At 42.4% G+C, this 26,334-nt stretch overlaps 1 protein-coding gene across 2 annotated transcripts in view; it reads left to right on the top strand.

Moving 5' to 3' along the window:
- LOC106560819 (N-terminal EF-hand calcium-binding protein 2) overlaps window positions 1-26,334 on the top strand; it is a 151,234-nt gene that overhangs the window by 94,303 nt on the left and 30,597 nt on the right. For both annotated transcript variants that reach the window (XM_014124148.2, XM_014124147.2), the window contains exons 6-8: window positions 13,065-13,204; window positions 13,665-13,792; window positions 16,402-16,481. In XM_014124148.2, coding sequence (XP_013979623.1) covers window positions 13,065-13,204; window positions 13,665-13,792; window positions 16,402-16,481 — 348 coding nt within the window. The remainder of the gene's footprint in view (window positions 1-13,064; window positions 13,205-13,664; window positions 13,793-16,401; window positions 16,482-26,334) is intronic.

Genomic DNA, 26,334 nt, shown 5'->3' with positions numbered 1-26,334 from the left:
CCAGGCCTTCTCCAATCACCCTTCCTGATTACAATTGCCTGGAAAATGGCGGTGAGCAGCAATTATAATTAGGCACTAGATGGGACTCATTTGGTGGTATTTGGGGGCATTGTATGTCGTTACCTTCCTGCTGACCTGATGGTGTGGAGAGAGGTGTCCACTGGGAGAGAAGTACACCTAGGGCTGTGGCGGTCTCGAAATTTCGTCAGCCGGTGATTGTCAAACAAATAACTGTCATTCTCACGGTAATTGACCGTTAATTAACATAAACACATTTAGCATCTCCTGGCTTCCACACACAGCCTACAAGCCACTTTAAAAAGTCAAATAAATCCATGACATATAGCCTACACCTTCACAATAAATCCATTATTTATTTTAGACAGGTCTAAAGAAGCATGATATGAAGAAAATGTAGTCTATTTCAGAAGAAAAGAATACTCTGAGTTGTCCTGATGTTAGGCCCTGATGTAGCTGTGCCAAATGACTGTGGGCTACGCTAGTTCATTTAGCAGACAAGATTGGCTTATAATTCCGTGGCATTATTTTATATTATTTTATAGTATGAAGAATACAATTGAACAAAGCTGAATAAAATATAAACATTTTCTCCAATCGATTTGAGGGAGTGCGCACTATTCTGTGTTAAGCAGTTAACAAAAAAAATAGGTACACATATGCTTAATTTAGAGTTATTAATGTAACTTTAGCTGTTCGACAAACGTTGTGCTATATGTTTAGAATTGTAATACATTGTAAGGCTGCATGATGAGACTCTAATGATGATTTGAAAACAGTCGCTTGAAAGGTATGAGGTCTGCTTTGTTTTTTGCGCAGGCTGTACACACTTCGTCAGTCTCTCATTCACAATTTGACAAGCACTTGATAATGCCTTGAATTTCACGGCGGCATCCCCGTTGTGGCCGCAATGCACCCTAAAAAATCCATGCCTTTTGCGGCCCGGAGTGCTGTGTTGTGCCCTTCTCCCTGAGTGTGCTGCGCAGTCAGAAGTGTGTCTCACTCACACACGGCTCTAAGTCATGTGATTGAGTCTTTCTCACAGGCTACAAGTTAGGACAGACAGATCAGGGACGCGTCCTTATCCAATTTCGAGGTGCATATTGAAGATATTGGATGAACTGTCCACATTTACTTTTCGTCAGCCAACAAGATGAGTAGGCCTAAAGAACACTAAAAGCACTAGCCTATGTCAATCCACTATCCCCCATAGTACAAAAGTCGACCTATTCTTTGCGAGAAATACATTTTCCAGTCTGGGACAGTTGTGGGATGCGATAGATCCCAAATTAATACAACCACTAGCATCAAAATAACTTTTTTATGCAATGTGGTTGACGCAACAGATCAGAACCTTTAGCTTAAAATGTTGATAAACTCTTAGACTATTTCTTCACATTATAAGCGCAGCAATGCGCACATGGTAGTAGGCTATAAGCTCGAATGTTCCATTAGTGGAAAACACCATTATCAAAAGTGACCGCATGTAATGCTTTTATTATAAAGGTGCATTTTTATGGTGAAAATTATTATTCCTGAACTTGAAACTCACACACTGTTTATATATGCCAGTTAGACTACATCCCTTGTAAAGCGGATTAATGTGCTTAATTTTAGGAAGTTATTTGGCCAAAACCTATTAAAATATATAGGCCTATGGGCTAGGCTACATGAGGTGTGCGACTATGATTCTAACAAGTCGCAAAAAAAGGCATTGTTTCTTATGCTGGACATCATTCACAAGTGATAATATATAAAATCAAATCAAAGTTTATTTGTCAGTGCGCTGAATACAACAGGTACCTTACAGTGAAATGCTTACTTACAGGCTCTAACCAATAGTGCAAAAAAAAAAGGTATTAGGTGAACAATAGATAGGTAAAGAAATAAAACAACAGTAAAAAGACAGGCTATATACAGTAGCGAGGCTACATACAGACACCAGGTTAGTCAGGCTGATTGAGGTAGTATGTACATGTAGATATGGTTAAAGTGACTATGCATATATGATGAACAGAGAAAGGCAGTAGCGTAAAAGAGGGGTTGAGTGGGACACAATGCACATAGCCCGGTTAGCCAATGTGCGGGAGCACTGGTTGGTCGGCCCAATTGAGGTAGTATGTACATGAATGTATAGTTAAAGTGACTATGCATATATGATAAACAGAGAGTAGCAGCAGCTTAAAAAGAGGGGTTGGGGGGGCACACAATGCAAACAATCCGGGTAGCCATTTGATTACCTGTTCAGGAGTCTAATAAGTCAAATAAGTGATAGGCTGACATTGTCACCCATCAGACTATTCTTAATTTAATCTTGTCTTTACATTTACTAAATAATATATGTGTGACATTTGTTATGATTTAAAATTGACCATTATCCTGCACCTGTATTGAAACAGGGGCTGTGGGAAAAAATACATGTGATCTATGCACTTAAATAGCGAAAGGAGGACACTTTCCCTATGGTTTATTTTCATGCCAGCCAGGTAGGTTATACTCCTGTTGTAAATATAAGCAATGTGGTTAATATTAAGAAAGTTGAGAAATAAATATAGTAGGCCTAGCCTATAAAAAGCTCATGGGATCCTCCTCTTTTTATTAGCGGCCATCACTCTATTTTCCCCCACAATTGCATAGCCTATGTAAATGTTGCGCAACATGAGCTCATGGGCTGCCATGAAGTGTTTGATTAGATTTTCGAATACATTTGAATTGATGTCAGAGTGATTAGAGAGACACTAAACGGTCATTTGTAATTTGACTGCCTTCATGACTCGTGACTGCCGGTTTGGCGGTAATACGGTCATCTCAACAGCACAAGGTACACCCTGCTGGAGATCACTCTGCACCTGCTAAACTATTGCTAGCGCTATCCTGTATCCTTGGAACGTCTCTACCCTAAACTCTAACTCTAACATTAACCCCTACCCTTACCCTAACCATAACTCTTACATAACCCTAACATTAACCCTTACCTTAACCATTTTAAATGTCAACTTTAATGGGGTGACGTCAGAGGTGGGACATCCCAAGGATCCCGTTTAGACATTTCTGCTAAACTATCACTGCCAACTTCACACAGAGATAACTGCAGAACTCCCATTTCCTGTCTCTCTTCTGTTTTTAGTACTACTTTTACTACTACTGCTTTCACTGTTTTTACTGTGGCTTGACTGACAGGTGGATATTGATGTATTTAAGTCATGCTTGAGCAGTTCTGTACTGATTGTGTGTATTCATCAGAATCCAGTTACCTCTGTCAGGCTTCCACCTGTCACCAGAGGGTGGCAGAGACCGTCCTAGAGACATTAAGGACACTTAGGTCTGTCCAATTTAGTCATTTTGATTTCCCTGTTAAAAGAGGTGTGTTTTCTGTTGTCCTTTGCAGAAGCTTGAATTGTTTACTGTGTGCGCGTGCGCTTGTTTCCTGAGTGAGTTTTCAATACTTTTTTCAAGTGTACTGTGTAGCTACCGTTTCTAAGTAAACTATTATGTTCATCCTTAAACTTCTTATGTATACGTGGGACGGTAGCGTCCCAACTGGCCAACATCCGGTGAAATGGCAGAGTGCCAAATGAAATTACAAGTGCAATACATCAAAATAAAGCTTAACTTGTTGTTAATCCAGCCAAGGTGTCAGATTTCAAAAAGGCTTTACGGCAAAAGCAAACCATGCGATTATCTGAGGACAGCGTCCAGCACACAAATGCATAACAAATCATTTTCAACAAGGGAGTTGCGACATGAAAGTCAGAAATAGCGATCTAATATATGCCTTACCTTTGAAGATCTTCTTCTGTTGGCACTCCAAAAGGCCCCAGTTACATTACAAATGGTCCTTTTGTTCGATAAAGTCCTTGTTTATATCCATAAAAACTCAGTTTAGTTGACGCGCTTCAGTCAACAATCCAAACGTTACCAATAAACTTATCCAAACAAGTCAATCAACATTTATAATCAAACATTAGGTACCCTAATAGGCAAATAAACAATACAATTTAAGACGGAGAATCGTTATTGTCTTTACCGGAGATAAACAAAAAGAACGCGCTCTCTCGGCCATGCGCTTGGAAACACTACAGCCAAAATGGGAGCCACTTAGAAAAACTACAACTTCTCCCTCATTTTTCCAAAAACCAGCCTGAAACTCTTTCTAAAGACTGTTGACATCTAGTGGAACCCCTAGGAACTGCAATCGGAGACGATTTCGCCCCCTATTATAAAAGTGCCAGGCATTGAAATCAGTGGTATGCTGAATGTTTTTATTTTTTGATGGTTTGTCCTTGGGATTTCGCCTGCCATTTCAGTTCTGTTATACTCACAGACATTATTTTAACAGTCTTCGAAACTTTAGAGTGTTTTCTATCCAAATCAACAATTATATGCATATCCAAGCTTCTGGGCCTGAGTAGCAGGCAGTTTACTTTGGGCACGCTTTTCATCCGGACGTCAAAATACCGCCCCCTATCCCAAAGAAGTTAACCACTGATTCCTCGTCTGGTCTCTTCTCTGCACCTGGGTCCAACCTTACCATGTCACAGCAAGCTTCTGCCCAAACATGGACCCAGCAGAGATCACCCAGATCAAGAATGTAATTTGATAATTTGGTCATTTGTACGTGTAGGTAGGGTTGAACCACAGTCCAACCTCAAACCAGGAGGAGCCAATGTCCAAGTCTCTTTTCGCCCAGTGCTACAGGCGTCCCCGTAGTTCCTCCAGGGAACCTGCACCGGGAACCCAAGATCCCAACCCCTGAGCGGTATGACGGCCACCCGGGAGGATGCAAGGGGTTTCTCACTCAGGGTTCTCTGGTGTTTGAACTACAGTCCACCTCATTCCACACCGATCGAGCCATGATTGAGCTACATCACCTCTCTATTCTCGCACAAGGCCCTGGCGTGGGCAACGGCGGTGTGAGAACAGCAGCCACTATCCTGCAGCTCCATATTAGCCTTCATTGTCGAGCTGTCATGAGTCTTTGACCAACCAGTCAGCGGACGAGAAGCAGCCAGCCGACTGTTCAACATCCTCCAAGGGGCCAGACCTGTGGCTGACTTCGCCATTGAGTTCCGCAGCCTCGCCGCTAAGAATGGGTGGAATACAGAGGCCCTGGTCACTGCTTTCCACCAAGGTTTGTCTAACTCCATCAATGATGAACTGGCCCCTTGGGAACTGGGAGAGGACCTTGAGTCCCTGATAACGCAGGAAATCAGGATCGACAACCTCCTCTGAGAACGCGTGAGACAGCGCCTTTTTGACACCACCCCAGTATCCCGGTTTCCTGAGCACCCCAAGCCCCCCGAACACAGCACTGAGGAGCCCATGCAGCTGGGACGTACACGTCTGAGCCGACAGGTGCATGACAGGCTCATGCACGAAGGCTGCTGCCTCTACTGCGGAGGTCTCGGCCATCTCCGTGCTACATGCCCAGAGCTGACGGGAAATGCCAAGGCTTGCCAGAACAAGGGGAGACCCTGACAGGCTGTGCAGTTACCTCCCAGCTACCCTGTCACCATCAGTCACTACCCCGCAACCTTCCACTGGGACAACCGTCAGCACCAGATTCAAGCCTTCGTGGACTCCGGGCCGCAGACAATTTCATTGACCAGAGAATTACAAATCCCCTGCGTGAAGTGTCCCATCCCTCTGCAGATTCAAGCCCTTGATGGATGACCCATTGGCTCTGGTCAGGTGGAATATCAGACCAAACCCATTCTACTGCAGGTTGGGGTGAACCACTCAGACTCTTACTTTTTGTTTTGATCACTGCTCCCGAGAACCCCCTTATCCTAGAGTACCTCTGGCTAGCACTACATAACCCACTATTCTCCTGTTCTATGGGACACCTACTAGACTGGGGTAAGGACTGCCAGACTAACTGTCTAAGACCCCCACCAAGAGCCTCGCCGTGTCCTCCTGCATCCATTGAAGACCAAGACTTCTCCGCTCTCCCTGCCGAATACTTCGACCTCCGGGAGGCCTTCAGTAAGAGGCAAGCCACCCCCCCCCCCATTGGCCATACGACTGTGCCATAGAACTCCTACCAGGCTCTACACCTCCCCGGGGCCGTTTGTACTCCCGCCCATCCCCAGCCGACTCTGGTCCCACCTGTCCGTATACTTTATCACAGTGTTACCACCATTCCAAGGGCTTACCACTATCCTGGTGGTATCCTGGTGGTCGTTGATCGGTTCTCCAAGGCAGCCCATTTCATTACCTTCCCCAAGTTGCCCTCAGCGAAGGAGACTGCTAATCTCATGATTACCCATGTCTTTCAACTACACGGACTTCCCCAGGACTTTGTCTTGGATTGTGGGCCCCATTTCGTCGCACGGTATTGGAAAGCCTTCAGCTCCCTGTTGGGGGCCTCGGTGAGTCTCTCCTCGGGATTCCACCCACAGCAGAATGGGCAAACGGAGCAGGCCAACCAGGAGTTGAAGATGTTCCCCCGCTGTTTCGTCTCCACCCAGGCCAGCAACTGGAGCAAGTTCCTCGTCTGGGCGGAGTATGCTCACAACACACTGCCGAACTCGTCCACTGGACTACCTTAGTTCGAGTGTTAGTTTGGGTTCTTTATCCTTAACCACTGATTCCTCATCTGGTCTCTTCTCTGCACCTGGGTCCAACCTTATCACGTCACAACCTCTCCAGTCTCATGGTATGGATGTGGAGATATTGTCAAGAGAGCCTCTGGTGTACCTAAAGGGTTTTTCTAGGCCTGGGTTGTACATCATTGAAATACCTCTCTGGTGAATTGATGGTCTTCCTACTTTAATCCACACCTTTACAGTATGTCATTTTCCCATATTGACAGTCAAAGGTTGAACCTTTTCTTATTGAAGACTTCATTTGGAAAATACACTTTGCATTCAATCTATATGACTCTCTCCTAGAGAGACAATCTTGGAATACCAATATCTACATTGCTTAAAATATTTATATAATTTCTGGCAGATTAATCAGATAATAGCCTTTCAGTTTATTTGTAGAACCATTTTAAATAATTTAATCCGCTAACCATGGAACATGAAGGTGGACCTTAACAGGTTTTTATCTTCGCTGAAGGGGTGAGAAATGACATTGTAAGAAATGTCCTTTCTGGTAGAACTGCTGCAGAGCAGTATCATCCCCTTCTACTGTAGATTAGAAGGGGATGATACAAGCTTCTGTAAGGTTCCTCTCAGCATTCTGAACTCACTGAGGCTCAAGAAACTCACACAGCCATGGAATGTGCACAGAGGACAAAGAAAAGCAGAGACTTCATTTCACAGTGTATGGATTCCCCTGACTTACCTTACACACACACACACACACACACACACACACACACACACACAATGGAAGAGATACAGCTCAATCATTGGCTCCTTTGAGAGGAGGGTCCTCGTCTCCTCCATTAATTTTCTCCAGCAGTAGATCTAATCCCAGTCTTGTAAAGTCTCTGCAACATAGCAGCCGCTGAATGGCTGTATCCATGACTGAAAAACTGCCTCATGTTCTGACTGCTTTCAAGCCTCACTAATGCGAATGAGATTCAATCTTTTCTTTCATTTTCTCTGACGCTCTGTCTAACTGGGTCAGGAGCAGGACCAAAGGAGTTCTACTGATGCAGGCAGCACATTGCCTTTACCTGTCTGTCACTGTTCAGACTCCATCATGCAGGGGATGAGTTTAAAAATCCCAAACCTTTCTTCAGCCACTCTAATGTGCTAGTGACAGTGTAACACTGTGAACTGTCTCTTATAATACAGTTGAGGTAATACAAGTCAAACTTGTGTAACAAGTCAAACTTCATGTTTGTCTAACTTCCTATATCCCATACCTCTGTCAATTCCAGGGTATGATAGTGATGTATTACAATGACTAAGTACATACACAACAGATGTCAGGTTGTCATGAAATATTATTTGATATTTGTGAACTATGTGAACTGTGGTTTTTATGGAATTGACAGTGTAACATTATCCTTATAGACAGGAAATGGGCATTATAGTAGGCTCAAGTGGAATTATTGATTTTGCTTAGAATGTTCAGTCTTTCGCAGGGCCTATTCTACAGTAAAGCGTTCCTCGGTGTCACTGTCTCTGTTGTCCAGCTGGAATGCAATCCTGCCAACAAAGGTGTGATCTGTTTGAAAACAAATATGCCAAGATAACTCATGTTTTTATCTATATTAAAATATAAACATTCAAAGCTACACATTCTAAAGTGGTTGTTGGCTGACTTGAACCAATTTATAGTATCCTAGCAACAGCAGTCAATATGTTTCTTAGCAACACCATTTGGATATGCATAAATTATATTTAATTCAAAACGGCTGTCACGCCCTGGCCATAGAGAGGTTTTTGTTCTCTATTTTGGTTAGGCCAGGGTGTGACTAGGGTGGGCATTCTATGTTTTTTTTTCTATGTTTTGTATTTCTTTGTTTTGGCCGGGTATGGTTCTCAATCAGGGACAGCTGTATATCGTTGTCTCTGATTGGGAGCCTTTGGGTTTTGTGGGTGGTTACTTTCTGTTTAGTTCATGTTCCTGACATAACTGTTTAGCTGTCGTTTGTTTTCTTGTTTTGTTGAAAGTGTTCTATTAAAAGTTAATGATCAGCACTCACCACGCTGCGCCTTGCTCTACTCCTTTCGACGGCCGTTACAACGGGTTGGTCTAAACAAGCATTTTATTTTTTTTTAACTTTTATTTAACCTTTTTAACTAGGCAAGTTAGTTAAGAACAAATTCTTATTTACAATGATGGCCTAGGAACAGTGGGTTAACTGCCTTGTGATTGGTTGAGAGCGTTCTAAGCCATACTAATAAACCTGTTTAGCATTGGTAAGCCTATGTTGGGCATCTTGTTTTCAGATCCATCTGAGAAATGCCAGCGGATCCACTGTCCCATCAGCCCAGCCAGCCAATCCATTAACTTCATCTCCATTGCAAAAAAGCATAGAGACATTATTTATCCTTGCTTCTAGTCTAACATATGGTATGCAACAACAGGGTTTGTACAAATATTGCTGTCTGTCTCTCGACGTTTGCAACATTGTTTCAATATTGAAATTTGATCTCCACTGTCCTATTGAAGATTAACGTGTCAGGACGAGGCAGACGTATTTTCTCAACCAGTCGAAGTCATGAATCAGCATCATTTTTATGGATATACTAATAGAAAGAAATGTGAATAAAAAAGCAGGTCAAACGAAATGAAATGCAGCTAGATTGCTGTCTTACCAGCAACAGTTATTTTTATTTTTTTACCTTTATTAGGTAAGTCAGTTAAGAACAAATTATTATTTACATTGACAGCCTAGGAACAGTGGGTTAACTGCCTTGTTCAGGGGCAGAATGACAGATCTTTACCTTGTCAGCTCAGGGATTCAATCTAGCAACCTTCCAGTTACTGGCCCAATGCTCTAACCACTAGGCTGCCTGCCGCCCCAAGATGAATGAAGTGATTGTTAGCCTTAGTAGGCTAGCTGGCATGCAAAAGATAAGAGCGTTGCCAGCCAGCATGGCAACCTGACCGATTGAATGAATGGCCAGCCGGCTTGGCAAGCAACCATAGATGTCGGGACTAGGCCTATATTTTTGTTAAGGGATGAAATAGTTGCCTATGAATACATTTATCAAAAGAATGTTTTTTATTTAATTGGTAACCCCTTGTCGAAAAGCAATAGTCTGTAGTCGGCTCCGCCTCGTACCTATGACTGCAGCACATCCGTGCTAAAAAAGTAGTTTAGCACGCCCTCTTGTGTATAATTGCTTTAGCAGGGCCTTTGAATAAAGCATTTGAGGAAGCCAAGGCTCACACATTATCAATAAGGAATCATCAGGCACCGTCATCTTAGAAGTCATAAAAATATGAGCTTCCAGGAGGTTACTGTATGTCTAGATTTTGCATAATCTTATCGGAGCCTACTCTGAAAGGGATACAAGTGGCAGATATCACTCAACTCAATTCAGGTATCTCTCTGTCTCACACTGCATTCAACCCTCATTATGTCTCATTTTCTGACTGACTGTCGGACTGACTGACTGCTGAAAGCCTTTATCACACAATGCCTCTCTCTTGAGACCCTTCCTGTGTGTGTCTGTCCCTGGAGGTAGACCCTGTTAATGAAGAGATCATAGTCCTCTTTATCATCAGGCCCTTCAGCTCACACACACAGAGCAGCAATTAGACCTCTATCGCTCGTCTTCTGTAATCAGCCCACAGCAGCCAGGCTTAATGTTATCTATTAATGCTTTCTCTCTCCCTATGTAATGACCAGTGGAGGCTGCTGAGGGGAGGACGGCTCATAATAATGGCTGAAACGGAGTAAATGGAATGGCGTTAAACACATGGAAACCATGTGTCTGATGTTTTTGATAAGATTCCACTTATTCCACTCCAGCCATTACCACAAGCCCATCCTCCCCAATTAACCTCTTGAGGATACCCTAGGATAGGGGGCGCCACAGCGCATTTTGAAAAAAAATCGTTCCCATTTTCAACGGCCTACTAATCAAACTCAGAAGCTAGGGCATGCATATACTTATTATATATGGATAGAAAACAGCCTAAAGTTTCTAAAACTGTTTGAATGGTGTCTGTGAGTATAACAGAACTCATATGGCAGGGTGGGTAATCTAGGTTGTCCTATTTCTATGTTGGCCTGGTATGGTTCCCAATCAGAGGCAGCTGTTTATCGTTGTCTCTGATTTGGGATCATATTTAGGCAGCCATTTCCCCACTGTGTTTTGTGGGTTTTTGTTTATGTGTAGTTGCCTGTGAGCACTACATAACGTCACGTTTCGTTTGTTCTTTATTGTTTTGTTTGTGCTGAAGTTTCACTTTATAATAAAGATGTGGAACGCTACGTACACTGCGCCTTGGTCCCGTTCTTACGACAGCCGTGACATCAGGACACTAATATTTGATATTTAACAAGCCCATTAGTTAACAAAACACCTTTTCTGATTTTCCCACCTCTGAATTGTCACTCATATTACAGGTACATCTGAGACAAGATACACCTTATTCAGCCGCCATTTAATATGGATGGCTCTGAATTGAATTACAGATTTTGGGAAATGAGCTCTATTCACATGCATTTCGAGGTTGTGGCTATTTCTCTGGGCCAGCCATTTGATAATCAGTTTTCCAAATTCATGTAATTTTCCTCAACCCCTCATCTGGAGCTGGGAATCCTGTAACTTGTCAATGATGCAGGGCTTTGAACCCACAACCTTTTAACGGGCTGCACTCTGCGCACAGACCCTATCCTGGCGACCTCAGCGTAATAAAATATGGACCTGTGAGCCAACACTGTAGTATTCACCCTGCCTGTGTTACTATCACACTACTAATAGACCTCTCTGTCGGTCTCCCCTTTAGGACCGTTCAGCGGGCGGACCATTAGTGCAGTACACAAGGCCAACCACAGGCTTCATGTATCATATGTTGCTCTACTTGTGTGTCATATGCTCACAAAACATGACTGACGTAATATCAAATTATCTGAAGCAAATTTGTATACTAAGATCAATCAAATAGTCTCTGTTTGTGCAAACAATCTTAAAGGGCAATTACAACACTTTTCAAACTCATTTTCATTATCTCCAGCACAATGACCAGTGTCTACAAAACTGTGCATGCAATATATTTTCAATCCATTGCATAAACCATTATCTCTTGCTGTTACTGTCTCTAAATTACACCCTGTACTTGTAAACAACATTGTATCACTGTTTTGATGTTTTTAAATGAAAATACTGCCATGCTTGATTGCTGTATGGTCTACTACATTAATTATCTCAGTATTACTTTGGTGCAGACTGCAGTATAGTCCTTTACATAATCCATCATCTCCTCTCTGCAGAGACAGGGTCAGAGCCAGAGACAGGGTCAGAGCCAGAGCCAGAGTCAGAGACAAGAGCCAGAGCCAGTGTCAGAGCCAGTGTCAAGAGACTCTTAAACCTCCTCCTTCCTGCTGTCACACTATAACCTGAACTCTACAACCTCGAGAAAAAAAATCTAATGCTGATGAAACATGGCCATGGCACCAACCCCAGATTCCATTCCATTCCATTCTGTCTGCATCTTTACTATACCAGTTCAGCAATGTCCATAGTGTGCAATTTGAGAACAAAGTTATAACTCTTCTAAAGTATCAGACAGCCTCTTCATAGATTCTCTAAAGTCACACAGTAGGCTATATTTCATATTATCAAGCAATGATGAGACTTAGATTAATGTTTATTATTTGGTATGCAATCACCAGAAATGCCAATACAAAGTCTTAGATTCAGCACATTATCTCATTTGTTCTTATCAGACCAGTATGCAAACTGTTTCTGAACCTACAGCCGACATTGGCTGAGATAATGGAATTCGATATTCACTTTCTACTTTCTTGGCCTGTTTACATTTTTCTGTGATAATTAATTATAAGGCTGATGTAACAAAGTGTTCCCTGTGGCTCAGTTGGTAGAGCATGGTGTTTGCAACACCAGGGTTGTGGGTTTGATTCCCACGGGGGGCCAGTACGGAGAAAAAAAAAAAAATGTATGAAATGATATGTATGCATTCACTACTGTAAGTCGCTCTGGATAAGAGCGTCTGCTAAATGACTAAAATGTAAATGTAATTATCTCAGAAATCTTATTGTGTGTCTGTTTACAAGAGCTGACAATTAAGTTTATCCAAAAGAACATAAAGCATGTTTGACAGCACAAACCATTTCCCCACAATGGCAAAGCAGGAAGAATATTGTCTATTTCAACCAGTGAAATTAAACTGACTATAGATGAGTATGGCCAAGGCTGCATCCTAGCTGACTACTGCCTATATTTCATTTGTTCTCTTATTAAGCTTAGAGAAAGTGCCTGTCTTCAACCTTGGGGGGAAAAATGTTGTTCTAAAAGCACTGCAGGAAGGAAGCTTTCACAGGCAGTGAAAGACATGCAGAGAGGGACTTATCTGATGTGTTCAGATGGGCAGAAGGGTGCTAAGGCTTCTCTCATCCTCTATCTCCTCCCCCCTACGCCTCTCTCTATCTCTCCTCTCGCCAGGTGTACGAACGAGGGACCAACGTGGAGCAATTTGTTACTCGCTTCCTGTTAAAGGAATCAGCCAATCAGATCCATTCTCTGCTCAACTCGGTGGAGAGTGCTGTGGGCGCTATTGACGAGCAGCACTGTAGTCAGTCAGGGTGAGTTGTGGAGTGAGGAGGACACCACTGCTGTGTCATGTCCATCACTTGTCCATCACATATGTGTGAAATTTAGCCTGGAAGTCCCCCAAATGAAAATCACTCAGGTTCCTAGTAATGTGCCTTCTCTGGCTACTGTGATCCACCCTCATCCTCTCTCTCTCTCATCTCTCATCCCTTTCTGGGGCAGCCGGTAGCCTAGTGGTTAGAGCATTGGGCCAGTAATCTAAAGGTTGCTGGATTAAATCCCCGAGCTGACAAGGTAAACATTTGTTGTTCTGCCCCTGAGCAAGGCAGTTAACCCACTGTTCCCCAGGTGCCGAAGACATGGATGTTGATTATGGCAGCCCCCACACCTCTCTGATTCAGAGGGGTTGGGTTAAATGTGGAAGATGCATTCAGTTGTACAACTGACTAGGTATCTCCCTTTGTCTGTCTGTCTTTCACTCCCTTTGTATAGGTACCCTACTAAGGTCAGTCAACAGGTTCCAGAGAAATGTTATGAGAACCCAGTGCCTGACAACCCTCCTAACAACAGAGTCAGTGCTGCCAAGGATGCTTCCCCAAGGAACATCAACACTGCTACAGGTGAGGCCTCTATGCCTGTGTCACACACAGCATACTGTACACTGGCATAGGCCTACAGTATGGAGTCTCTCACTGAAGATGGATTGGAGTCAATTATCCAGCCCCTTCTACAATCCGCTGATTCATTTAAGTGATGTACTTTACCTTCTGTCTCCCTCTCTCTCCCCTAAGAACACCAAACACCCTCTCTCTCCCCTTAAAACACATCACGTTTAAGCAGAATGTAGACGTGTGTCACCTGAACCAAATGCAATGTAATAAACAATAATCTGAATGAAGTCTGACATACCTTAGTGATTAGCTTGGAGACAAGCCTGGTAGAATGAATCAAGCAGAATGGAAGTCAAAAGCACTGTTCTCTTCAGGCAGAGTGTTTTATTTCCCATTTTCTACATTCTCAATCAATCATCTACAGGAACATGGAGATGTGACTAGTGGCTCCAGCTCTCCCACAGAGAGGATGAGGATGAGGGAGGGAGGGAGGAAGGAGCGGCTGTAACAATGACACAGATATGCAGATCAAAAAGTCAAATACATTATACTCTGCATGCAGCCATCACTTCAGTTGGAGTTGGTTCTGCAGTGAGCCGCTGTAAAACAGCACATGTAGGCCTATGGGTTTGAGTAGCAATATCAGTCTACCGAAACCAGTGTGCATATGCCAGACACCCTCATTTGTAGATTTCTTAATTCATTCAGAACCACAACGACATTTCAGCTATTTCATGCTTCTGTCTCAAAGATAATTCTGGAATGTATCAATTTAAAGCAGCTTGCATAACGTACAGCATTCAAAGCAATTACAGAATAAACAAAGAGTGCACAATCAGCATGCATCATGCATGCAGTAGATAAGCATTATGTACTGTGGTGTACAATGGTTTGGGAGTAGACCAAGTGCTTGAAAACTAACTTTTCAATGGGGATAAATAATCCCTTTTCCCCTGAATCCATTCCTGAATTTCAATTAGAGAGTGGCTCCACTGAAAAGCAGAGTTAGAGCTTCTGGCTATGGCCTCACAAATTAATTCCAGTCCAAACTGCTCTCATTTATTAACAGGCTTTATTGAATTACATTAGAATGACATGGAAACCATAGAAACTGTCTATAGAAAGGGGCAATTTTGAGTCCATTACTAAAGCCTGACACCAGTTAAACATTTCCCACAGACACTCATAAACCTGACAGTTTGGGCAATAAAAGCCAGTATTACAGCTGTCAGCGGCTGGAAATAGGGCCTTGACTGGGGCCAGCTTGGTCTGGCCTGTCATTTATTTTATCAGGAAGATATTGATCTATACTTCCCTGTGCCCCCTCCCCCTCTCTCTGTCTCTCACTCTTAGACTCACTCGTTCTTTCCTGACTATCCCCCACACTTTTATCAAATATATTTATAAATATATATATTTTTTTCCGACAGTTGTTCCTGCTATTTTGCAATATCCCTCTTTTTTAACCATGGCAGAATCTGTCTGTGCTCTCTCTTCACTGAACAGGGAATACCTTGCCAGTGAAAGTGCTAAATGTTAACATTCATGCTGATCAGATTTGTGGAACTGCCTCCTTGCAGGACTATATGACACTATGGGAGAAATGTTGTTTTTAAATGAGCCATTGTTCATTGTTCAATGTTACCTGAGGCAAGCCACACTCCTCCATGCATTTTGACAAGGGTGTACTTGTGCTTGTGTGTGGAATTAAAACGCAGGCACCAGTGTGTGGAATGAAAACGTTCCTGCGAAAATGTTCCTGCGAACATCTGCGACTGCCATATGTGTGACAGTATGCTAAGCCAGCTGCACATGGAGATGGCTGTCTGTTGTTAGCATGGCCAGTCAGGAATAATGACTGCTCTCCTGTGTATGACAGAGAGCATACTCAAACAGTATGGACAGCCATTCAGCCCCAACTGACCAAATGTGCCTGCTATGTGCATGCTTCAAACGTCTCTATGGTTATGGATGGTAGGTTCCAAAATGCCACAGCCCCTCTAGGCTCTGTGCTTCTGTGGTAAGCTCATCAACACAGGGGGAAGTGTCATCCTCTAATTGGCTTGGCACCTTGAGAGGTGATGATTTTAAAGAGCAGAAAGCCCTTTTCCACCACTAATTGGTTATGTTGCATCACATAGAGAGGAGAAGAATGGAAGGATTAATATTATTGGCCTTCCTATTCATTTCTGCCTCACTGAGGCCTCTTATCACAGGGCCTCTCAGTGTGTTTCATTCTATTGTCATTGTGGTCCTGGCTGGGCCTTTACTGCACACACTATTATCCAGGGTGACTCACAAAGGCAAAGCTAATCAGAAGGGCCAAGTACGTTAGGATAGAATGTGTTATTGCTTTCTACACAGAGCTGAAAAGCAATAAAAGCCTCTTCTCTGCTGAGGCACTAGGTATATATTTCAATGTCAAACCTTGAATAGTCATGATTTTTCCTGATTAACACATTTATTCCCTATTTATCAGACCTGGTTGTAACTCTTTAATTGCCTCAAATATTCATAGACTCTGGGGGAAAGATCTGTACCATAAAATGTGTTGGATGCTGAGAGTGTGTTGGCTTCAGGTGTTGAATGCTGGGAGTGTGTTGGCTCTGTTCTATCAGGGGTGGTGGAGGTGAGGAAAGAGACGCTGGAGGCACAGATCAACCGACTAGCTGAGCTGATTGGACGCCTTGAGAACAAGGTAAGAACACCCACCCTGCTCAAAAAAAAGTATTGTAATAAAATACAAAAATTACACTAAACAAAAATACAAATGCAACATATAAAGTGTTGGTCCTATGTTTCATGAGCTGAAATAAAATATCCCAGAAATGTTCCATTCACATAAAAAGCTTATTTCTATCAAATTGTGTGCACAATTGTGTTTACATCCCTGTTAGTGAGCATTTCTCCTTTGCCAAGATAATCCATCCACCTGACAGGTGTGGGTTATCAAGAAGCTGATTAAACAGCATGGTCATTACACAGGTCCACCTTGTGCTGGGAACAACAGCAGGCCACTCTAAAATGTGCAGTTTTGTCACACAACACAATGCCACCAATATTGCAAGTTTTGCGGGAGCGTACAATTGGAATACTGACTGCAGGAATGTCCACCAGTGCTGTTGCCAGAGAATTTAATGTTCATTTCTCTACCGTACATCGTTTGAGAAAATTTGACAGTACGTCCAACAGGCCTCACAACCACAGACCATGTGTAACCACGCCAGCCCAGGACCTCCACAACCCTGCTTCTTCACCTGCGGGATCGTCTGAGACCAGCCACACAGACTGCTGATGAAACTGTGGGTTTTCACAACCAAAGAATTTCTGCACAAACTGTCAGAAACCATCTCAGGGAAGCTCATCTGTGTGCTCATCATCCGCACAAGGGTCTTGACCTGACTGCAGTTTGGCATCGTAACCGACTTCAGTGAGTAAATGCTCACCTTCAATGGCCACTGTCACGATGAATCCCGGTTTTAACTGTACCGGGCAGATGGCAGACAGCGTGTATGGCGTCGTGTGGGTGAGCGGTTTGCTGATGTCAACGTTGTGAACAGAGTGCCCCATGGTGGTGGTGGGGTTATGGTATGGGCAGGCATAAGTTACTGACAGCTAACACAATTGCATTTTATCAATGGAAATTTGAATGCACAGAGATACTGTGACAAGATCCTGAGGCCCATTGTCGTGCCATTCATCTGCCGCCATCACCTCATGTTTCAGCATGGTAATGCACGGCCCCATGTCGCAAGGATCTGTACACAATTCCTGGAAGCTGAAAATGTCCCAGATCTTCTATGGCCTGCACACTCAACAGACATGTCACCCATTGAGCATGTTTGGGATGCTCTGCATCGACATGTACAACAGCGTGTTCCAGTTCCCACCAATATCCAGCAATTTTGCATAGCCATCGAAGAAGAGTGGGACAACATTCCACAGGCCACAATCAACAGCCTGATCAACTCTATGTGAAGAAGATGTGTCTCGCTGCATGAGGCAAATGGTGGTCACACCAGATACCGGCTGGTTTTCTGATCCATGCCCCTACCTTTGTTTTTAATCCATAGATTAAGGCCTAATGAATGTATTTCAATTGACTGATTTCCTTATATGAACTGTACCTCAGTAAAATCTTTGAAATTGTTGCATGTTGTGTTATCTTGGAAAATGCAGTTTGTATTTTCTATTTCGGCATGATCAGCTCAGAAATTGATGACTACAAACTTGAAATCACTGATTATCATGACAATTTAGCCCACCCCAGTCATAGACTGTTCTCTCTACTACCGCATGGCAAGCGGTACCGGAGTGCCAAGTCTAGGACAATAAGGCTTCTCAACAGTTTTTAAGACTCCTGAACAGGTAATCAAATGGCTACCCGGACTATTTGCATTGTGTGCCCCCCCCAACCCCTCTTTTTACGCTGCTGCTACTCTCTGTTTATCATATATGCATAGTCACTTTAACTATACATTCATGTACATACTACCTCAATTGGGCCGACCAACCAGTGCTCCCGCACATTGGCTAACCGGGCTATGTGCATTGTGTCCCGCCACCCACCACCCGCCAACCCCTCTTTTACGCTACTGCTACTCTCTGTTCATCATATATGCATAGTCACTTTAACCATATCTACATGTACATGCTACCTCAATCAGCCTGACTAACCTGGTGTCTGTATGTAGCCTCGCTACTTTTATAGCCTCGCTACTGTATATAGCCTGTCTTTTTACTGTTGTTTTATTTCTTTACCTACCTATTGTTCACCTAATACCTTTTTTGCACTATTGGTTAGAGCCTGTAAGTAAGCATTTCACCGTAAGGTCTGTAGTATTCGGCGCACGTGACAAATAAACTTTGATTTGATTTGACTGAAACTCCTGGACAGCAGTCGTGAGTAGCCTGATTTCATTCCATTGGCTATTGTCCATTTTACTTTGACCTGTCCTGTTTATAGTATATGGTGTGTTTGTTAACATGGTCATTCATATTCACACTGAAGCACATTTTTATTTGATAGGACGCCATTTAGGCTATTTAATCAGAAACACTCATGATGTAAAAAGTGTTTCATGACATTATCATAAATTTGGTCGTCCTGCAGGCTACAGAAAAGGCCACAGAGGCTATATAGTATTTCTACTGTATAGGCTGCTACATGATTTATGTTAGATGACTTTGACGGAGCGTTGGTGGAGTGCCACAGCTCTGCGTCTCTCCAACAGTACCATGGAGAGGTGCACTGGGCATGGACAAGATAAATGTTTCGTGCCCCTGCCTTTGGCAAAGTGGACACTGCTTATCATGGGGCAGCATCACCACTCACCTTAATAGCCCATATGCCACTGGGTGAATAATGTTTTCATTGTTTTGGGCAGAATTATGTGAGGTGATATGTGTTGTTGGAGGTGCGTCTTAGTCAATTTAGCTTGTTAAATGCCACCCTCGTCAATCTGCTGCCCTAAGAGGCTGCCTAATCATGCCTAATGGGCGGGCCGTCCCTGATAGAACCAATCTCTAGCACATCCCATGGTGGCTCGTTAGCGCATCTCCAACCACACATCCAATCTGTGCTGCACCTCCCAGGCATCTCTAGCACTGGTGCTCCCTACATGACACACTGCTCGCTTAACCTGGAAGCCAGCCACACCAATGTGTCGGAGGAAACATTGTACAGCTGGCGACCGTGTCAGCGTGCATGTGCCCTGCCCGCCACAAGGAGTCGCTAGAGCGCGATGGGACAAGGACATCCTTGTCGGCCAAACCCTTCCCTAACCCGGACGATGGATGGACAATTGTGCGCTGCCTCATGGGTCTCCCAGTCGCACCCAGCTGCGACACAGCCCGGGATGGAACCCGGGTCTGTAGTGACGCCTTAGAACGCTGCGCCACTCGGGAGGCCCAGTGCTCCCTACTTTAAAAAGCTAGGAGCACAACATCACATTTTGGAGTGCCAGAAAAAATGTATTGTACATGTTAAATTTTGGTCCTTACTGAACACTTCTGTTTTTTGATTCTACCTGTTGTTTTTGCACTCACCTGGTTTCCCAGGTCCCAGTTCTTCGGCCCTCAAGTCAAATTAAATCAAATCCAATTTTATTGGTCACATACACATATTTAGGAGATCAGGGTTGGAGAGTAACGTATTATGTAAGGGATTAAAAAAACTGTAATCCATTACATTACCAGCAAAAAAAATATTGTAATCAGACACGACCCTGAGCCTAGTCACAGAGCTATCACAACAACCCTGAGCCTAGTCACAGAGCTATCACAACAACAATCCTGAGCCTAGTCATAGAGCTATCACAACAACAACCCTTAGTCTAGTCACAGAGCTATCACAACAACAATCCTGAGCCTAGTCACAGAGCTATCACAACAACCCTGAGCCTAGTCACAGAGCTATCACAACAACAACCCTGAGCCTAGTCATAGAGCTATCACAACAACAATCCTGAGCCTAGTCACAGAGCTATCACAACAACCCTGAGCCTAGTCACAGAGCTATCACAGCAACAACCCTTAGTCTAGTCACAGAGCTATCACAACAACAACCTTGAGTCTAGTCACAGAGCTATCACAACAACAACCCTGAGTCTAGTCACAGAGCTATCACAACAGCAACCCTGAGCCTAGTCATAGAGCTATCACAACAACAATCCTGAGCCTAGTCACAGAGCTATCACAACAACCCTGAGCCTAGTCACAGAGCTATCACAGCAACAACCCTTAGTCTAGTCACAGAGCTATCACAACAACAATCCTGAGCCTAGTCACAGAGCTATCACAACAACCCTGAGCCTAGTCATAGAGCTATCACAACAACAACCCTGAGCCTAGTCACAGAGCTATCACAACAACAACCCTGAGCCTAGTCACAGAGCTATCACAGCAACCCTGAGCCTAGTCACAGAGCTATCACAACAACCCTGAGCCTAGTCATAGAGCTATCACAACAACAACCCTGAGTCTAGTCACAGAGCTATCACAACAACAACCCTGAGTCTAGTCACAGAGCTATCACAACAACAACCCTGAGCCTAGTCACAGAGCTATCACAACAACAACCTTGAGTCTAGTCACAGAGCTATCACAACAACAACCTTGAGTCTAGTCATAGAGCTAACCAACTGTGCCACACAGGAACATAATCTACATTGCATTCTGGATGGAATGTTACTGATCTGGAAGTTTTGGTGTCAAAATGACGCTTGTTGATATTCTGAATCTCAGACTGAGGTATCTATGGCTGTAGTCAGATAGCACGGTAGGTTTTGAAAAAGCAGAAAGGGTGCCAGTGAGTGCTGGGGTAAGAATGATGGTAATTATATAACCTGAAATTAGGACACAGACTGTTTATAGTGTAAACATCTGCTCTAATAACTTTCTGTTTCTAGACACTTTCCTCTCCAAATTTATCAGATTACAGATACTTTTGAAAAACTAGATGATTACTTTGAGGATTACTTTTAAATTCAGAAAGGATGTTTGTGAAAAAAAATCTTTGACACTTCTCTGTTTCTCAATGACATTCAAATCAGCATTGAAAAAGGCACAAATTTAAGTTTGTTCCACCGGAGCGAGTCTGACCAGAAGTCAGAGACCACTATGATGACACACCAAATGTGTTTGATGGATCGCGGGAAAAGAACAGGAATAGGCTTTTATAGGCTACAGTCCAAACTATGTCTTCCAATGGTGCAACTGCTGTCGGCATCCAAAGATTATCCAATTTGAATAAACACTTGGAGGTAAGGATGACAGCAGTGGTGTAGTCTACGGCGATACGGATATCACTTATTATGGATATCTCCATAGCTCATTGATGTGAATCACACTGCTGCTCTCTCATTTAGCTATTTACGCCTTTACGGATTGTGGTTGTTGTGGATGGCTGTTCACAAATCTAAATGTGTATTTGAACCCAATAATGGTTGAATTCAAGAAGTTTAAGCTGACTATCAATCATTGTTTTTGAAACCAGTGGACTGCCAGTGAAAATGCGCTCTTGCAAAAGCTACATAGTGCAGATCCCAGCCTATGGAATAAAAGTGGGGCTTTTATTGCTCAATCTAATTCATAATGAATATTTTCTTTTTTAAGGCTGTCAAAAGTGTGCGAGTTTGAGCATGTGGCCTATAGACACATACTCAAACTCGCACAGTTTTGACAGACTTAAAGGGGCAATCTGTAGTTGCTACATCCATTTTTGGACTTATAAATTATATATATATATTCTTCAAGAATCAATGGATATATGGATATATAATGGGTATATATATATTATCAACATCCTTGAAGAATATAACTTAGAAATGCCTCATGAGCTAAGTTCAACTGTTACACTCCATGAGAACCAAAAAATAAGCTTGTTTTCCCCCAATGTTTGTAAACATTGTACATTTATAGCTTATGGCATAGTTAAAACAATCATTTTGATATCACGGATGGTCCGTCCTTGCATCCATAGCTCTGTCTATCAATCTGAGCGTGGTTACATTTCTCCAGGCCCATCTCTCAGCGTTTTACTAAAACAGATGCGGGGCGTCCATTTTGTTATTGTTTCATCTGTGGATGTGCCCTTTAAACAGCTGTATATTACCAAGATATCAAAGTGTCATCAACAAAAAGGTGAACAGGAGGCCAATAGCAAATGCAGAATATGACGTTCATTTTCACATGGAAATAGCACTTTTCAGTAGCACTCAAAGCATTTATTTTTCATCTCGAATCAATGAGCCCAATCAGTCCTCCAAGACAACAAAATCATAAACAACAGAGTTGTTCTGGCTAATAAGTCCTTAGATTTGGGGTTATGCTCAGGTAAAACAATATTATTGAAGCTCAAGGGGTATAACATTTATTGGAAGGACTGGAATTCTAATAGACTTTGGTTTTTAATGTAAATATATAATTTAATCGTATTATTACAGTACCAGTCAAAAGTTTGGACACACCTACTCATTCCAATTACATTGTAGAATAATAGTGAATGCATCAAAACTATGAAATAACACATATGGAATCATTTTTAACCAGAAAAGTGTTAAACAAATCAAAATATATTTTATATTTGTGATTGTCACAACACAACACAATTCTTCAAAGTGGCCACCCTTTGCCTTCATGACAGATTTGCACACTCTTGGCATTCTCTCAACCAGCTTCATGGAATGCATTTCAATTAACAGTTGTCCCTTGTTAAAAGTTCATTTGTGGAATTTCTTTCCTTCTTAATGAGTTTGAGCCAATCAGTTGTGTTGTGACAAGGTAGCGGTGGTATACAGAAGATAGCCCTATTTGGTAAAAGATCAAGTCCATATTATGGCAATAACAGCTCAAATAAGCAAAGAGAAACGACAGTCTAATCATTTCTTTAAGACATGAAGGTCAGTCAATCCGAAAAATTTCAAGAACTTTGAAAGTTTCTTCAAGTGCAGTCGCAAAAACCATCAAGAGCTATGATGAAACTGGCTCTCATGAGGATTGCCACAGGAAAGGAAGACTCAGAGTTACCTCTGCAGCAGAGGATAAGTTCATTTCGAATTACCAGCCTCAGAAATTGCAGCCAGAAATAAATGCTTCACAGAGTTCAAGTAACAGACACATCTCAACATCAACTGTTCAGGGGTGACTACTTGAATCAGGCCTTCATGGTCGAATTGTTGCAAAGAAACCACTACTAAAGGACACCAATAAGAAGAGACTTGCTTGGGCCAAGAAACACGAGCAATGGACATTAGACCGGTGGAAATCTGTCCTTTGATCTGATGAGTCCAAATTTGAGATTTTTGGTTTCAACCGCCGTGTCTTTGTGAGATGCAGAGTAGTTTAATGGATGATCTCTGCATGTGTGGTTCCCACCGTGAAGCATGGAGGAGTAGGTGTGATGGTGTGGGGGTGCTTTGCTGGTGACACTGTCTGTGATTTATTTAGAATTCAAGGCACACTTAACCAGCATGACTACCACAGCATTCTGCAGCGATACACCATCCCATCTGGTTTGCGCTTAGTGGGACTATCATTTGTTTTTCAACAGGACAATGACCCAACACTCCTCCAGGCTGTGTAAGAGCTATTTGATGGTTTGGGATTAGTTGCACCACAGAGAGAAGGAAAAGCATCCAACAAGTGCTCAGCATATGTCGGAACTACTTCAAGACTGTTGGGAAAGCATTCCAGGTGAAGCTGGTTGAGAGAATACCAAGCGTGTGCAAAGCTGTCATCAAGGCAAAGGGTGGCTACTTTGAAGAATCTTAAATCTAAAATATATTTTGATTTGTTTAACACTTTTTTGGTTACTACATGATTCCATATGTTATTTCATAGAAATTATTCTACAATGTAGAAAATAGTAAAAATAAAGAAAAACCTTGAATAAGTAGGTGTGTCCAAACTTTTGACTGGTACTCTATATGTAGTAGAAAGTGATGGGTTGAAAGAAGCCTACATAACCAAACCATAAAGTAAAATGTAACATCCATATATGGCAAGCTATGTAAACTTTAACATTGATTTATCCTGCAATAGATGTTGTTCAATTGGTAATATACATTGTTGTCTTCTCTTGAGGGGAATGTAATCTAAAAGTAACTGAATGTAATCATATTACATTACTGAGTTTGGATAATCCAAAAGTTACATTACTGATTACAATTTTGGACAGGTAACTGTGACGGATTACATTTAGAAAGTAACCTACCCAACCCTGTAGCAGATGTTATTGCGGGTGTAGCGAAATGCTTGTGTTCCAAGCCCCAACAGTGCAGAAATATGTAACTATTCTCAACAATACACACAAATATAAAAGCAAAATAAGTCGGAAGTTTACATGCACTTAGGTTGGAGTCATTAAAACTCGTTTGTCAACCACTCCACAAATTTCTTGTTAACAAACTATAGTTTTGGCAAGTCGGTGAGGACATCTACTTTGTGCATGACACAAGTAATTTTTCCAACAATTGTTTACAGACAGATTATTTCACTTATAATTCACTGTATCGCAATTCCAGTGGGTCAGAAGTTTACATACAGTAAGTTAACTGTGCCTTTAAACAGGTTGGAAAATTCCAGAAAATTATGTCATGGCTTTAGAAGCTTCTGATAGGCTTATTTCCATCATTTGAGTGAAGTGGAGGTGTACCTGTGGATGTATTTCAAGGCCTACCTTAAAACTCAGTGCCTCTATGCTTGACATCATGTGAAAATCAAAAGAAATCAGCCAAGAACTCAGAAAAACAATTGTAGACCTCCACAAGTCTGGTTCATCCTTGGGAGCAATTTCCAAACGCCTGAAGGTACCACATTCATCTGTACAAATAATAGTACACAAGTATAAACACCATGGGACCACACAGCCGTCATACCGCTCAGGAAGGAGACGCGTTCTGTCTCCTAGAGATGAATGTACTTTGGTGCGAAAAGTGCAAATCAATCCCAGAAGAACAGCAAAAGAGATGCTGGAGGAAACGGGTACAAAAGTATCTATATCCACAGATATATCGACATCACCTGAAAGGCCTCTCAGCAAGGAAGATTCCACTGCTCCAAAACAGCCATAAAAAAGCCAGACTATGGTTTGCAACTGCACATGAGGACAAAGATTGTAGTTTTTGGAGAAAAATCCTCTGGTCTGATGAAACAAAAATAGAACTGTTTGACAATAATGACCATTGTTATGTTTGGAGGAAAAAGGGTGAGGCTTGCAAGCTGAAGAACACCATCCCAACTGTGAAGCACGGGGGTGGTAGCTTCATGTTGTTGGGGTGCTTTGCTGCAGAAGGGACTGGTGCACTTCACAAAATAGATGGCATCATGAGGTAGGACAATTATGTAGATATATTGAAGCAACATCTCAAGACATCAGTCAAGAAGTTAAAGCTTGCTCGCAAATGGGTCTTCCAAATGGACAATGACCCCAAGCATACTTCCAAAGTTGTGGCAAAATGGCTTAAAGACAACAAAGTCAAGGTATTGGAGTGGCCATCACAAAGCCTTGACCTCAATCCTATAGAACATTTGTGTGCAGAACTGAAAAAGCGTGTGCGAGCAAGGAGGCCTACAAACCTGACTCAGTTACATCAGCTCTGTCAGGAGGAATGGGCCACAATTCACCCAACTTATTGTGGGAAGCTTGAGGAAGGCTACCCAAAACGTTTGACCCAAGTTAAACAATTTAAAGGCAATGCTACCAAATACTAATTGAGTGTATGTAAACTTCTGACCCACTGGGAATGTGATGAAAGACATAAAGGCTGAAATAAATCATTCTCTCTACTATTATTCTGACATTTCACATTCTTAAAATAAAGTGGTGATCCTAACTGACCTAAAACAGGGAATTTTTACTGAGATTAAATCTCAGGAATTGTGAAAAACTGAATTGAAATGTATTTGGCTAAGGTGTTCTGACTTCAACTGTAAATATTAGGACAAGCAATGTCGGAGTGTCATTGACATAAATACAGTAGAATAGAATACAGTATGTACCAATGAAATGAGTAAAGCAGTTTGTAAACATTGTTAAAGTGACTAGTGTT

This window comes from Salmo salar, chromosome ssa10 (assembly GCF_905237065.1).
Source record: "Salmo salar chromosome ssa10, Ssal_v3.1, whole genome shotgun sequence".
NCBI lineage: Eukaryota > Metazoa > Chordata > Actinopteri > Salmoniformes > Salmonidae > Salmo > Salmo salar.
This window is presented reverse-complemented; position numbering and strand designations above follow the sequence as displayed.